The sequence below is a fragment of the Dendroctonus ponderosae genome, unplaced genomic scaffold, assembly GCF_020466585.1.
Source record: "Dendroctonus ponderosae isolate FM_Combo_2020 unplaced genomic scaffold, Dpon_F_20191213v2 Dpon_F_20191213_6, whole genome shotgun sequence".
Lineage (NCBI taxonomy): Eukaryota > Metazoa > Arthropoda > Insecta > Coleoptera > Curculionidae > Dendroctonus > Dendroctonus ponderosae.
This window is the reverse complement of record NW_026018814.1, coordinates 3,520,571-3,535,132: the sequence shown is the minus strand read 5'-3', so window position 1 is coordinate 3,535,132 and position 14,562 is coordinate 3,520,571. Positions and strand designations below refer to the sequence as shown.

The 14,562-nt window shown below is 42.8% G+C and overlaps 8 protein-coding genes across 16 annotated transcripts in view; 3 read left to right on the top strand and 5 right to left on the bottom strand.

Moving 5' to 3' along the window:
* Positions 1-2,380, top strand: part of LOC109534105 (talin-1) — a 26,541-nt gene extending 24,161 nt beyond the window's left edge. For 2 of the 5 annotated variants that reach the window (XM_048667535.1, XM_048667534.1), the window contains exons 40-41: positions 659-722; positions 1,045-2,380. In XM_048667535.1, the coding sequence (XP_048523492.1) occupies positions 659-722; positions 1,045-1,933 (953 nt within the window). In that variant the 3' untranslated portion in view covers positions 1,934-2,380. Of the gene's footprint in view, positions 1-658; positions 735-914; positions 952-1,044 lie in introns of all 5 variants that reach the window. The other 3 variants (XM_048667536.1, XM_048667538.1, XM_048667537.1) reach the window with 3 other exon arrangements.
* The window catches only part of LOC109534106 (elongation factor Tu), a 37,604-nt gene extending 33,047 nt beyond the window's left edge, over positions 1-4,557 (bottom strand). The window contains exons 1-6 of one of the 2 annotated variants that reach the window (XM_019899661.2): positions 4,113-4,557; positions 3,743-3,996; positions 3,566-3,689; positions 3,253-3,503; positions 2,969-3,197; positions 2,720-2,917 (exon numbers count right to left, since the gene is read on the bottom strand). In XM_019899661.2, the coding sequence (XP_019755220.1) occupies positions 2,724-2,917; positions 2,969-3,197; positions 3,253-3,503; positions 3,566-3,689; positions 3,743-3,996; positions 4,113-4,467 (1,407 nt within the window). In that variant the 5' untranslated portion in view covers positions 4,468-4,557 and the 3' untranslated portion in view covers positions 2,720-2,723. Of the gene's footprint in view, positions 1-2,643; positions 2,918-2,968; positions 3,198-3,252; positions 3,504-3,565; positions 3,690-3,742; positions 3,997-4,112 lie in introns of those variants that run through there. The other variant, XM_019899660.2, reaches the window with a different exon arrangement.
* The window catches only part of LOC109534156 (dimethyladenosine transferase 1, mitochondrial), a 179,795-nt gene extending 165,621 nt beyond the window's left edge, over positions 1-14,174 (bottom strand). The window contains exon 1 of the mRNA XM_048667558.1: positions 12,785-14,174. Within this exon, the coding sequence (XP_048523515.1) occupies positions 13,137-14,174 (1,038 nt within the window). The 3' untranslated portion in view covers positions 12,785-13,136. The remainder of the gene's footprint in view (positions 1-12,784) is intronic.
* On the top strand, positions 4,699-6,407 carry LOC109534109 (ATP synthase subunit gamma, mitochondrial). Of its 3 annotated transcripts, none has more exons than XM_019899666.2 (5): positions 4,699-4,805; positions 5,068-5,273; positions 5,366-5,471; positions 5,528-5,847; positions 5,900-6,407. In XM_019899666.2, exons 2-5 carry the CDS (start codon positions 5,079-5,081, stop codon positions 6,161-6,163), a joined length of 885 nt encoding a protein of 294 aa, XP_019755225.1. In that variant the 5' UTR covers positions 4,699-4,805; positions 5,068-5,078; the 3' UTR covers positions 6,164-6,407. The 3 variants fall into 3 exon arrangements, with proteins under 3 accessions (XP_019755225.1, XP_019755226.1, XP_048523518.1); XM_019899667.2 differs by having other exon boundaries at positions 4,786-4,903; XM_048667561.1 differs by having other exon boundaries at positions 4,794-4,907.
* LOC109534107 (39S ribosomal protein L37, mitochondrial) lies at positions 6,608-8,247 on the top strand. Its single transcript, XM_019899663.2, has 5 exons — positions 6,608-6,926; positions 6,982-7,311; positions 7,365-7,651; positions 7,703-7,872; positions 7,927-8,247. The coding sequence occupies exons 1-5, from the start codon at positions 6,745-6,747 to the stop codon at positions 8,173-8,175; spliced, it is 1,218 nt and encodes a 405-aa protein (XP_019755222.1). The 5' UTR covers positions 6,608-6,744; the 3' UTR covers positions 8,176-8,247.
* Positions 8,186-9,739, bottom strand: LOC109534108 (two pore potassium channel protein sup-9). 2 transcript variants are annotated; one of them, XM_019899665.2, is made up of 6 exons: positions 9,429-9,739; positions 9,164-9,381; positions 8,817-9,098; positions 8,642-8,760; positions 8,398-8,589; positions 8,186-8,348 (listed from the first exon to the last, which is right to left on the bottom strand). In XM_019899665.2, exons 1-6 carry the CDS (start codon positions 9,553-9,555, stop codon positions 8,270-8,272), a joined length of 1,017 nt encoding a protein of 338 aa, XP_019755224.1. In that variant the 5' UTR covers positions 9,556-9,739; the 3' UTR covers positions 8,186-8,269. The 2 variants fall into 2 exon arrangements, with proteins under 2 accessions (XP_019755224.1, XP_019755223.1); XM_019899664.2 differs by having other exon boundaries at positions 9,164-9,739.
* On the bottom strand, positions 9,831-11,450 carry LOC109534110 (isopentenyl-diphosphate Delta-isomerase 1). Its single transcript, XM_048667562.1, has 4 exons — positions 11,268-11,450; positions 10,531-10,823; positions 10,280-10,478; positions 9,831-10,231 (listed from the first exon to the last, which is right to left on the bottom strand). The coding sequence occupies exons 2-4, from the start codon at positions 10,819-10,821 to the stop codon at positions 9,963-9,965; spliced, it is 759 nt and encodes a 252-aa protein (XP_048523519.1). The 5' UTR covers positions 10,822-10,823; positions 11,268-11,450; the 3' UTR covers positions 9,831-9,962.
* LOC109534157 (cytochrome c oxidase assembly factor 3, mitochondrial) lies at positions 14,108-14,436 on the bottom strand. Its single transcript, XM_019899734.2, has one exon. It carries the CDS (start codon positions 14,434-14,436, stop codon positions 14,176-14,178), a length of 261 nt encoding a protein of 86 aa, XP_019755293.1. The 3' UTR covers positions 14,108-14,175.
* Between the last annotated feature and the right edge of the window lie 126 nt (positions 14,437-14,562).

The following is a 14,562-nucleotide window of genomic DNA, read 5'->3' as shown; positions in this document are numbered from 1 at the left end:
GAAGCACTCCCAGTCTCAAAAAAGTTGGGCGGAAGATCGATGTTTGCATTTGTTGTTGTGCCTTGTTTGTTTTGTTGCCTCTTACAAACGTCATGGTGTGCCTTAAGTCTTTGTACTATGCCTTGAATCTCCTTCTTACACTGTTTGCAAGTTGCTCGGCTCGGCATCCTGACTTATTAGAAGAGGTGGTTTTGATGTAAAACTGCCATATACTGTCTTCTTTTCTTCCAGCCATTGCGTTCTTTTCAACCTGACTTGTTATTATTACACAAACACAAAAAATCTACACACTTTTCAACATTAGCCTCTCTTGAAATTTTGTGACGAAATGAATAAGACCGAAGAAAGGCGACGGCATTTATAGATTACGCCCGGCAACGTGTGAAAACGGGTCGCGGGCCCTTGCGACAAGAATTTTCCGTCGAAAATGCGCTCGGACAAGTATTGAATCGGTTCAACTTAGCTTGAATCTTCTCGGCAACAATTGCAATGACTTTAAAACAGCTAATTAAGCGGATTTATCAATTGATTTAATAAAAATCAAAAAAATCATGATTTTTTTGATTAATTTAAATAATTCAGTGATTTTTTATTTTTTTAATAAAAACCCATTTTTGCCCAACACTGTGTATGACAACTGACATTGCTTTGGTTACAGGGTACGAAACGTCCGGCGACGAAACCGACGGTTACATCAGCTCGGCGCCCGAGCAGGATTCACGGTGAGTCAAAAGGTGTGTCGTTCGTCTCTGTTTTAACCACCGCACCCCTGTGTACATTTGTATCTGTTTGCCCACTAATCGCTAATCCTGCTTGCAAAGGAACGGCCCTGGATCTATGCTTGTTTGGGCGAAAGCTAAGCTTTGCTGGTTTGTTCACTTTAACTAATTTCTATTCTTTTGTTGCATGCTCAGAGTGAGGGTTACCTTAAAAAGATGATTAGTCACATAGGTAAGTCTGCGGTACCCGGGTTCAGTTTTATAACCGAGTTTTATTTCCCTTTAAAGTAGTTTCACGCGCGCTAATTAAAGCCTATGTTCACAGATACAATACGCACAACTACGACCGCACCCGTTCGCCTTACCAACCATCCCCCACTAACCAGTACCACCAAGAGGCTTACAACCACTTGGGTAGTTCCGAAAAGATCAGCTCGTTGGAGCGCCCTCTAAAGCCCAACAATCTGTTCAGCGCCGTTAACGACTTGAACCAAGCGGTGTACGGAGGCACCAACAATGGAGCGCACAGCTCCAACTTGTACGGCCCCCCATCAGCCTCCTACAACGCACCTGCCTATGACAGTTACAATCAATCGAGGACCAGTCCAAAGTCGCCCATCTATAAGTCTCCCCAGAGCTTTCAGTCGCCGAATGTCAGCTCTACCAGTCATTACGCCTCGCTAAGCGCCCCGAAGAGTTACGGAGCGACTAACACGTCGCCCAAACCGTTCGGGGCGGAGCCGTCAAAGCCGAGTGCCTTCGACAGCATCGGGGGTTTTAAGCCTCTGAGCTTCGACGCAAAATCCGGCTCCGATGGATACACCAGTTCAGAGTACGCCACAAACACTTACAAGACCCCCGATGGATACCACACGGATACTTACAAGTACGAGTACTACAAGTCAGAGCCGAAGACAACGTACGCATCCAACACCGAAAAGTACTACACAAACACGGGAAAAGACGGCAAAGGTTTTACGCCGTTGAGCCCGAAAAGTGCCTTTGAAACGTTCAAAAACGGCGATGATCAGTACCAGAGCTCTTACTCGTCCAATGTGGAGTATATCAATGAGCCGCCCGTGCTGAAGGACGACACCTTGGAGCAAAAAACGATCAAGAAGTCGATCAACGAGCAAATTTTCGAGAAAAAAACCACGACGACGAGCAGAACCACTAAGCAGGAATCACAAATGAAAACGTTCAAGTTTCAGTAGAAGATAGTTTTGTGTGTATAACCGTAAAATTAGGGTTTTAAAGTGGCCTTTGCAGTGGTGCTAATTATTCATTAAAAAGCGAACGTTATCTATTGGTAAAGTTCTGACCCCGTAACATTTATCCAATTTTTATTAACCAAAAATGTATATTTTAATTGTAGAAATTTTATTATGTGCCAATAACAATGTCGCGTTGTTTTATTAAGCATCTACTTTAATTTAGGATTCCCCGAATTGTATCAAACAATCTACTTATCTATTAGTTGAAACGAAAAGTGCCTAATCGAGCTTGTTCTGTGGTAACAAAAAAACCTCTTCTGGTGCCTAAATCTCATTTACACTTTGAACGTTCTACTTTTTAATCTTTATACGAGGAATGTTCTTCCATGACCTAGAATCGATGCTATATTGTGTTACATTAAATAATATAAATTTTTAACACAAAAACGATTGCGTTACTTTATTATTTAGTTGATTAATGAAAAAAAGAAATCACCCCCGACAGTGGCCTCTTATGCTTTCAATGCAGATTAATAATGTATGTTTTTGTTGATTGAACAATTTTTAGACGTGATTTAATGTCTACGGAATTCAAGTTCCGCTTTCTACATGATTTTTTCACTATTTTCACTAAACTTATATCGATCGCTCTTTTAACAGTCGGGACATTTTCTTACTAAACGACGCTCAAAAACAATAAACCACTCGCATACATTTCCAGCTTTTATTCTCCGTCTCGACGCTATCTCCCTCAGATAATATTAAATGGATTCAAAAACTTCCTACCTGATCAATCAGGCAGCTCCAACTTTCCCAGATTCCCTATCACGCGCGCGTTCGGCAAGTTCTCCGTTATAATCCCAGTGGCAACAGTGACATTGTTCTCCCGAATTGTGAATTGTTGGCCTTTCGACATTACCATTTTCCATAAAAGTGTGAGCTTGATGTTGCCGTGTTCGCCGGGTATAATCATGGCGTCGTTATCTGGAGCAATTTCTTTCATAAGAGATATTTCCGCAACCGTTAATCACATACCAATGTCTACCCTGCACGGGACATTCCAGGTTTTACTATACAGCTGCTGACAGTACTTGCTGGTAACGGGTTTGGATCGGCCGCCCTCGGCTTTAGAAAGGAAATAAATGCTCGCCTTAAACCGATTGCTCAAAGTGACGCTTTTTGAGGCACAAAGCAGCATGCCCCGTTTAATGTCTTTTAGCTTTATGTTGCGAATCAGCGCCCCGATGTTTTCTCCAGCTTTCGCCTGAAATGCGTTCATGATAAATATCCATCAAACTCACTCAGCCAGAATGGCTCACTTCAGGCAGACTCTTCCTGAACACCTGTATATCATTGACACTGGTCTTCAAGCAAGTATCGAATCCCAACATCTCAGCATCGGCGTTTTTCTTCAACACACCCCTGCTTAGAGTGCCGATTACAACCGTCCCCCGTCCTGGTACCAGAAAAGCATTGTCTATTGGCAACAAGAATGGAGAAGTGAAGTCGCGCTCTGGATAGGGCACGTACGAGTCAACCGCATCCAACAGCTGTTGAATAGACTGGGTTCCTGAGCAATAAGAAAAATTGTTCAACATTCACAGGAAACTGCTGGAAATGTGCATTTCAAACCTATTTCACTGTCATTGCCCTGCAGAGCTTGTAGTGCCGATCCAAAAATCACCGGGCATCCAGAGCCATCGAACCCAAAGTCCTCTAGCAGCTCTCTGACCTCTAGCTCGACTAGTTCTAAAACCTACGTTTCAACTGAGGCTCAAATAGGCTAAAATTGGTGGCAACAAGTCTTACTTCTTGGTCCACTAAGTCGGCCTTGTTCACGTAGACAACGATCTTGGTTACGCCCACTTGCTTGGCAAGCAGCAAGTGTTCCCTGGTTTGGGGCATTTGGCCATCGGTGGCCGCCACCACTAAAATAGCCCCGTCCATTTGCGACGCTCCAGAAATCATGTTTTTTATGTAGTCGGCGTGCCCTGGACAGTCAGTGTGTGCGTAATGGCGAGTTTTCGTACTGTACCCCACATGGCACGCATTTATTGTGATACCTGCAACACAAACACCGCTCAATCTAAACGATTCCTGTGATACTTTGAATTAAAAAAATCACATCCAACGGTTAGTTGACCAAAGCATTTTTGCTGGACGTTCGTCACTGATTTACCTCTGGCTTTTTCCTCAGGAGCCCTATCAATTTCGTCATAAGAGACAAATTTGGCCAGCCCTTGATGTTGCAAATATTTCGTAATGGCAGCGGTGAGAGTGGTTTTGCCATGGTCCACATGGCCAATGGTACCGATATTAATGTGTTTTTTGCCGTCGTCGCTTACGCCAACGTCCCGTTTTGCCGCTGTAGAATAGGGCAAGTTTGAGTTTCCCACCGCAACTGGTACCTTGAGGTTAGGTCGCACACTTTGACAAAGCTGGCAAAAACCGAACAGTTTTCCAGGCTCAAGATACCGGTTTTGTGGTCGCAAAATTGCCAATTTCACTCTATGCATCAAACCAAGTGCCGGCATCTTTTCCTTGGTTTACCAGCAGAATTTGTTTAGGATCTTTAATCTATAAATATTTACATTTGACACTGACAACTGACAATGTGTAGGAAGATTGCCAACTATTTGGGGCGCGGTCAGCGCCAGAGACAATTTAAATAAAGTAATTTTACATTAATTTTACATTACCTCGAATCGAATACATTTCGGAAAAAAGATAGCATCAAACGAAAAAATCATCAAGAACAATTTTTCAAATAATGCAGCATGCAAAAAAAATCAAAATTTGCCCTGAAGTGTGACAATTGACTTAAACTTGCAGCAACACTGCCGCACTTCGACCAGCTGAAAGGTGGCAAAAGGTTAGTGCTGACTTTGATTAACTTTTACCAGCAAATTTAGCCCCCAACTCCCAACTTCGGTGCCCATTTAGTTGGTAATCGATTTGTCCCAGCCTAAGGCAGGTACCGCATTGTTCACAGCCTGCTCCAAGCGCTTTATTTCCTTCATACCCCAAACTACAGCCACATTACATAACTTGTTATCCACGGTTTCAAAAGCGTTGCTCCTCACCTCCAGTTTCATCTCCCCAATGAAGAGTCTGAAGTGAATCTGGATTTACAGGGTTTGCGAAGATGTTGGGTCGATTTGGAAGTGCGATCACTGCGGTGGCTCAAAATGCCCCCATGCAACAGCAACAGAGGGGCATGGCCACCTTAAAGGCCATTTCCATTCGTCTGAAGTCGGTGAAGAACATTCAGAAGATCACCCAGTCTATGAAGATGGTGTCGGCCGCCAAGTATGCCAGAGCTGAGCGCGACTTAAAACAGGTCAGCCTTTTTACTGAGCATCTAGTTGTCCACATCATTTAGACTGGAGATAAGTTTTCAAGCTGTTTCAATTGCAATTTTCAATTTTTCAGGTCAGATCCATCGGCAACGGTGCTAAGCAGTTCTATGAACAAGCTGAAATCGCCCCACCGCCAGATGCGCCCCAAAAGCTGTTCATTGCTATCACTTCCGACAGAGGTTAACAACGCGATTAGTTAGCGAAGCCTTCTATTTAGCTCTATATTTTGCTTTAGGTCTATGTGGTGCTGTGCACACTTCAGTGGCTCGGCACATCCGTACCGAGCTGGGCAAGGATGATAAGAACATCCGAATTGTCTGCGTTGGAGACAAGTCGCGTGCTATTCTGTCCCGCATCTACGGCAACAACATTATTTTGTCGGCCAATGAAATTGGGCGCTTGCCCCCAACTTTCATCGATGCCGCCAAACTGGCCGACGCCGTTCTGAAGAGCGACTACAAGTTTGCCTCCGGCGAAATCGTCTATAATCGCTTCAAGTCGGTGGTGTCTTACGAAACTCAGACCCTGCCCGTTTACAGCTTGGAGTCCGTTGTGGTAAGCTTTCCTTTGATTCGTCGAAGCTTTTGAGCAAACCCTCCCCGTTTAGACCGCGCCGAAACTGTCCATTTACGACTCTCTCGATGACGAAGTGATTAAATCTTACCTGGAGTTCTCCTTGGCTTCTTTGCTGTTCTACTCCATGAAAGAGGGCGCATGTTCTGAGCAATCCTCCAGGATGACCTCCATGGACAACGCCAGCAAGAACGCTGGAGAGATGATCGACAAACTGACCCTCACGTTCAACAGAACCAGACAGGCCGTCATCACCAGGGAGTTGATTGAAATTATCTCTGGAGCCTCCGCTCTGTAAAAGAACAAGAAAACGTCTGTACAATATGCAGCATAACGGCCATAAGCTTCTAAATAAACAGTCACGAGTCCAAGTCCTGTCTGATCTAAATGCTGGTTTTGTAGCAGCGCTCCGTATGTAAGGGTAAATTGGATCGAGCAATAGCAAGCCCAAAGTCTCATTTAACATCTCTTTTATTCCTGTTTACTGTTATATACTTATGCTATAAAATTATTTGGTATGTAATAAATGTACTCTCAGAAAATGAGTTTGATTTCAGTAACACTAGCAAAACAATTAGCACAAAAAATCACTGAAACGATATACCTTTCTCCTTCGTAGATTAAAACTCGACAATAAAACGGAAAAATGTGTTGCCTTTTATATTTGATCTGCGTTTGACATCACTAATCAAATGTGAAAATCTCTCGAGATATTCGAATTAACTCGATTCCCCCACTCCTAAAATCAACCGAACTAACCACAGATTATCAAACTATTATTATAGGAACCAGTTTGATAATCTGTGATAGGAACTAACCTGCAATTTAAGTGAGGTTAATTAAGGTGCCTCTCAAGAATCAATATTTATTGCGGCTGAAATGCGTCCAACTCCAACTCTTTTTAAACAGAATATAGGATGGCACTTTCGAAAACTCTGGCACATCAAGGGGAACCGAAAAGTCCTGGACATTGGCTCAGAGAAGATCCTCAAAAAGCAGGGCATTGCAACCGAAGACCCCAATGAATTTATAAAAGACTTTGTTGTAACCAAACCGGAACGGTAATTAGAACTTAAACAGCAACTATTTTTCTACTTAATGAAGTGTGATTTGCAGGGTTGAAATTGTGGGCATTCGGGGGCCAAGGAAGACTACCATTGACAATTGGCACGAAAGGCCGCTGTTGACTTACGGCCACGCAAATGTTCTATTGCAAGGTTTAACACAGGCCAAGGTTCTCACTAACACTGTGGAAGTGGTGCAGGGCCTGCCCGAAAACTACAGTATTGAGGACATTAGCAGACAAGTGAACAAACGAGTGAAAGATGTTATTTTAGCTAGCTGCGTGCTAGATGCAGAGCAAAAGCTCTTGCCTCACATTAAAGATCGTAATCGGCCCGCTTATGTATTTCCAAGAGCCTATGGAATTACGCAACAACGCGTCTTGTAAGAGGCCTACAGTCTCTTGTGGGCGATCCTTTCATTGGGCTTTTTTGCAGTAAACTCCTGATATCCAGGCTTCTGCACCTAATAGAAACTACGTCAGCACCTGAGTTGGTTAGGCAAAGACACCTTGCTGATAACCTACTGTTTTCCTACCCGTTTGAAAGGAATGGTGACCTGATTCAGTTCCAACAGTTAGGGGACCTGGTGATGCTGGCAGAGAAGCCCCTGGCGCCGATAACAAGGCAGAGCCTCAACGAATTTCAGTTGCCCGATTTATTCCCAGTCAGTCCCACCGTCACGTTGCAGCCAACAAACAAATACGTGCTGAGGAACGTGTACCGTAAGTAACTCTGGCCACCAAAGCTTAAATGGTAACCAAAGGGTTTTTCAGCTGTGAATAAAACGTCTCGCAAATACCACCCCCATACGTTATTCATCAACTACAACAAGGAAACTGTGAAAAATCTCTTTGAAGAGGAAGTAACACAGGAGCAGATCTGCGGCAGAACACTGCTTAAGGCCTTCACAGCCGCTGCTGCTTACGCCAAGGAACAATTTGGGGTAGTTTGATTATATGGAAAGTTTTAGTGGGAAAACCCACGAATTTTGCTCTAGGACGAAGTCAAAGACCTGCCCACACCAGTCACTCTACAAGCAATACAAACGGACGGCAGAGAGTTTTACTTTGGGGTCTTGCAGCTGAACACTCTGGACTTAAGCAGTACGGAAACCCGCAATATTTGGTACCAAAGCCCCGTGCTACGCCTGTTTGAGAAGTGCGCGTATGAATTAGGCCGGCCAGTTTTGCATGACTACAACAGGGCGGTAGTCAATCACATTCTGGCGTTTTACAACCGTAACTAGCAATACAGGGGCTTTTTAGGATAAATTTCTTTTGCACCGGTAAGGAATACATTGTTTAATATTTTCCTCAAACGCTAGTTCTCTTCCGGCGATGTCAAACGGATGCCCTTTTCGTCGTTAGTGTCACGTTGAGCAGATTGTGCGTGGGATGGTAGCACGTATCGAGTAAGAGCCTGAAAAATTCGTCCTTAGGCCAGATTGGTTGAGATATTCTCTATGTACCTCTCGTTGTCTGCATGGGTCAATCCAAGGCAATTGCACGAGCAGACCGACGTCTGATCGAAGTCGTCGTCGATAAAGTTGTGTCCAGCCAGTAGCTTGCCGTTCACGTTCATCATTTCCCCGTCGAGAGCAAAAACGTGATGGGATGAGGATTGAAGATCCTGGTCATCTTTTCTGCTCTCCTCTGGCCCGCTGCAGTAAAATCAGTGAAAACCCGAGCCTTCAAGTCCTCTTCGCAACTTACATAGTCATGAACTTGAGCACTAACAAGTTGATGCTGGCCGCCACTACAGCCAAGCCAAACAGGATGAAGACCAAGCTGAGAGTCACATAACCAGGCTTGTTTATCAGGGCGTTATCGTTCTGAAACACTGCTGCGTGATTTTATCCAATATGCCCTCTCTTTCCACGTCTTTCACCTGCAAGGCCACGTAGTCTCCAAACCCGATGGTAGTCAAAGTGACGAAGCAGTAGTAGAAACTGTCGAAGTACGTCCATCCTTCATAGCGAGAAAAAACCGCGGCGCCAGTAGTGATTATTATTGTAGAAAGCATTCCCGTGGCGAACATAAGATTCATTTCAGTGGCCTCGATTTTATCGCACTTCATATACTTCTTGATATGCCTGATGATGATCGAGGCCACCTTGTTGAGCCGCTCGCCGATGCTCTGGAACATGATCAGTCCGAGCGGGATGCCAATCTAGAACGACAACAGTCCATAGAGGCCCCGTGAAGGTGCCATCGGCTTAAACATGTGAACGATACCATCGCATAAGCCATACAAAAGGCCTTTCCACCGGCCGTAACTGGGGTCGAATGTCCGTAGCCGATCATGGCCAGCACTACGGTGGCAAAGTAGAACGAGCCTGCGAATTTCCATTGGGGTCCCGCTTTGTGCGGCTTGTACTCGATGATCATCAGCTCGATCATCTTGTAGTCTTCTTCAGTTATGTTGTATTTCGTCTTCAATGAGCTTGAAGAGACTTGAACGAGAAATTGCCCGCTTTTTGCCTGCCAGTGAAGCGTGTACCTTTCAACAGTTGGTCGCGTTTCTCCTCCTCCTTGGATTCCAGGGCGTCGAAGACCGCCGCTCCGATAAGTAGATAAGTGAATGTGGTTACTACGAGCGAAAGAGTTCGCACATTTTGTCTCTTCATGTTGCTCTGCGGCCATGCAGGCGAAGGGACTTTGAGATCAAATTGCGGCTGCAGGGAGGCTGGAGAGAATCGATATCACTTGGCACAAGCGCGGTGTCTACCAGCAATTGTTGGTCATATCCCGCACATATCGGCGTTAGCTGTGAATTAATTAGATTTTCCCAAATAATCCACAGCGGTTTTTTGCGGAACGCAAAGGCTGTTTGTAACAAACCCATCGAAATGGTTTGTTGGGTTCAAACAACCATTACTAACTAATAAGAAGTAACACAGCATTAATAAAGAAATGTTCTTGTTGCAATAAAAACCCGTTGAAATTAACCTTGAACAAATACAAGTAAAATAGTTCTTAAACATAGATGACTAGCAGTGAAGAATTGCGCAATCAGTGCCCTACTGGTACTGTTTCACTTTTCGCTGCCAAAGCGTAGAATCTTCTTGTGGTCTTTGATCTCGTCCAGCCGATCCAAATGGTCCCACCAGAACTTGAGCCGATGCTTCAAAATCAGTGAAAACCACGGCGTCCACTGGCCAGTTAGAGTCGGAATAAAATCGTCAAACTCTGTCCGAGGAACGAAGCTGATTTCCGATACTTCGCTTGGGTTGGGGTTCAACTTGACGTCCCTTTGAATGAATAGAACATAGTCGATCTCATGCTCGCCATATTTGCCGTTCCCTGCAAACGTCTGCTATTTCTTCGCTGTGCTAAATCGGCTGAACGTACCTTGGTCTTTATAGTGCACCCTGGTAATGTAATTAATACTGTCAATGGGAATGCTGTCTAGAGAAATGCCCAACTCGTAGTTCAGGCGCCTTTGGGCGGCTTTCCTGACCCCCAAAGCGTTTGCTTCTTCTTCCTCACCAGGAAAATTGGTTAGCGGATGGCTGCAGCACGAGTTTGTATAGTGGTCAGGATAAGTAATCTAAAACACCCTCCCTTTATTGTAGAGAATCGCAAATACTCCAAGCTCAGACCTTTTCCGATGATCGCTTCTGCAGCAACAAGTCGCCTTTTTGATTGAACAAAAACACACTAAATGCCCGATGCAGAGGGATGTTTCCATCCTCTTGCACCAAGTGGCAGTCTCTTTTACTGGCCTGACCTGTTACAATATCGTTATCGTCCACGAGGAAACACTGCTCTTTTCCCATGGCTTCATCTTGAGGGTCCAGTTGCTTGTTGATTGTCGCTGACACGCTAGCCACAGCCCGTGCAACGTAAAGCCTTGAGGCTTTGCCCACAAGCTTTATCATTGAGGTGAACATAACTGGAAAGGGCACTAGCGTATATGTCTACAGTCGATTCAAAAATCGCGCTAGCTTTAGCAATTGCTAAGTGATTGCACTTCCAAATATCGCAATTAAACACCTCTTAAGATAGTGATAATTCAAAACAATTCAACCTCTAAATTGCTAACCACTTGTGCAAAAGCTCAAGTACTTGGACGCGATCTGGAGTCATGTTTGCTGGAACTACGTAGAATTGTGGCTGATATACATCATTTGCAAACATCTTAACACAATGGCCCACTGATAAACATGACAAAACTTATGCAGATTGGCTACTTTTATGGAAATGTGGGTTCAAACTGTGTCAGATATTTCGGCTCGAATCTAGAGATTTTCACGACTTAAACAAACTTTTAAAAAATTATTTGTTTCCGGTAACTGATGGACAGGAAGCAAAAGTTGAATTAACGTCTGGGACTTACTCAAGCGGTCAATAACTGCAGGAAATTCGAGCTGCCCGTGGAAAGTACTGAAATCCAAATAACGCACATCACATTTTAATTAAATTATAGTAAACTTTCACCGAAACAATTTTTTTGTGACGTTTGTAACTTTAAAAGTGGCGTTTCTATGACAGACTCCTGTAAATAGAACAGAGCCATGGTTGCCACCTACTCCAAAATACGCGTATTTATAACTAGTTCTAATTACAAGCGTCTAGGTATACGGCACTTCTTGTCAATTCTATCGATTGCGGCGATTCGAACCTAGCGGTTTGTTATGATTTAAGACGATTTAAGGTTAGGTGATTTTTTACCGGTATTTTGTTGTAACCATAAGCGTTGTTCTATGGTTGTAACCCTAAACTCTTTGGATTTTATTAATATAGTGTTGGACTTTAACTGTGTTAACTTAATTAATATTGATAAAACTATTGGACTTATAAAGTTTGATTTAGAAGAACTTAACGATGTGTTTTTAAACGTTACTCTATATATTATGTACACCAAATGGGGCGTTTTAATAATAAAAATGGCTTAAGTTATTTTCCCATGTGCAATGTGCAAATTTAATTAAAACAAATTATCAACAAATTTTTAAATTTTAAAGTAACAGAAAAAATAAAATTACTATTGTAAGAGTCAAGAAATATTAAGCAAAATAATTGCTGGTATCTTCTGTTTCCATTTACTTTTTATTTAACATGTCACACTAAGCAACACATGAAAATAATTTCATTTTTACACTATTCCAACAAAAGTGGAATACCAACAACGTAGTTCGACTTTTTAGTAGGTAGTACTATGTGAATTAATTTCATTATATCAGCTGTATAAAATACTAGGATTTGTAATCAGAAATTTTAAATCTTTTAACAATAATACTACATTTTTTTATTATATTTTTAGTATTTAATGTCATAAGCACTCTTACTTGTTCTTGCCACTTGGGTGATGTTTATTAAGTTATTAAGTTTTACCGATAAATAAATCTATGGAATGTATTTACTAATTTGAAAACTATCCATATAAATGTATGGATGTATGTAAGGATATTCAATATAATGTCAAATATACAATAAACCAAACTGTTTAGGAGATTTATTTAATGGTTTAAGCTGCTTACTTAAATACTACGAATGCAAAATCTAATACCTATTTAAGTTGATCAGAATAAATCATTTGTAAATTGTTATAAATTAAGAAATACTCATAATGATCACTGCCTTTCTTTGTGCTAATTTAAAGGCAATGCTATTATTTTTGTTCCAACAAATTCAAACAATCAATGTTAAAAAATAAAAAATTACTAGCCAAGAGCGTATAAAATTTACCTATGAATTTCTGTACGATACTATTTGTTTGCCATTTTTATCTAGAACTTATATAAGGTTCGAAATGCACGAGAATGAAAAAAAAAATGATTGGCGGACTCCCGGTTGTTTATCTCGACAAATTATAAAATAATTATCATCAAACAATAAACAAAACCACCTAACCTTAAATCGTCTTAACTCATTTGTAGAACTTGTCAACGATACGTTCGATAACAACAAACCGGAAGACTTATTTGATTGGTTCGAATCAATCGATAATCGCAATCGATAGAACTGACAGGACCTGCCGTATACCTAGACGGTTGTGTTCTAATTACTATACGAGTTAAGAGCAAACTGCTATAGATTGAGAGTTTCTTGAACTTAAAACCAAATCGTCAGTTAAAATTAATTCCGTCGTTTCACTTTTAAACGAAATAATTGAGCTTTTGATGAAAAGGCAAATTTATTAAACGTTATTTATTGTTTAACTACAAAACCATTAGGTAACAGCAAAAATTAAAAAAAACGCTCCTTAGCTAACGGCAGAGGCTTGCCATGTGCTGTAGAAATTCTCCTCATAATCAGGCCTCAGAACTTTGGGCATTCTATGATCAAACTCGGCTAGGCCTGGATTTTCATCGCATAGCATCTTGTAGGCATAGCAAATGCGCACGAAGTCTTCATTGCTCAGCTCAAAAGACTTTGCGGTAGGGTTGATTTCGGCCAAAACCAACAGTTTCTGAGTGAGTTCGTCGTTGACGCACTTTGGAAACAATCGCCCGATGCCTTTCCGGCAGTACTTCTGCCGCATGTGAAAGACAGTTCTGAGCACTTTCTCCACCATGTGAAATGGCATGTCGATCAAGGGCACCCGCAATGGGGTGAGAGTTACGACGGCGACGTCAACATCAGGTTTGGGGACGAAAGCGGTACCAGGTATGGTGAATTTGTACTCGACATTGCACCAAAACTGGCACATTACCGATAACCTGCAGCGCTGCTTGTGGCCCATTGGGGCCACGATTCGCTCGCCGACTTCTTTCTGAAAGGTCAGTGTCATCGGGGTTCTGCCATAACTCCAGGCTGAGGATTTTTCAGAGATTGCCTGCAACCAGCGGATGATCAAGTGCGTGGAGACATGGAATGGAAGGTTGCCGATCAGATGTAATGGGGGCGTGGCATAGTCCCAGTCCCTTTTCACAATCCCTTCCAGTCCCTTTTCCAAATTAAAGTTCATGATGTCCCCGATTTCGATGTGCATGTTCGAAATATCCTTGCAGGTTTCCTTCAACAGTTCCAGCGAGGGTAAAAATCGGGGATCCTTTTCTACGACAAGCAAATGCTGGGGCTGTTTTTTTAAGATGGAACGGGTGATGCTTCCAGGCCCCGGCCCCACCTCGCACACATGATGGCCTCTGATGTTTCCAGCCGCCCTTACTAGCCGATCAGTTATGCGCTCGTCCATTAGAAAGTTTTGCGACAGTTGCTTAATAGCCGTGAGTCTATATAACTTAACTAAGTCCCTTACAGTGGGCAAGGGGGGCAATCTTACTACGCTACGGGGCAACATCTTAAAGCTTGTTGGGTTTCTCGATGATCTTGGCCGGTTCCTCGAAGTCGTCCAGGAACGTTTCCTGCTTCACTGCGTAGATGGTGTAGCCGTAAATGCCCACAACAGCCGAGCAAAGAACCCCTAAAGTGATCAGGTTGTTTCTACGCACCCTCTGCAACCGGGCGACTCGGATTTGATTATCTCGGCTGACACGCTCGATGAATTCACGATCTCTGGCGCTCAATTTGTTCAGATCCACTTTGGGCATTCGATCAGACATGGTATTTCAACCTGGGGTCCGTTTGCACTTTTTCTCTATATTTTTACTGTACTTATACTTGAGCCATATAACCTACAAGTGTCACACAGTAGGGATGGCACATAGAGAAAGTGTCGACGAAATACT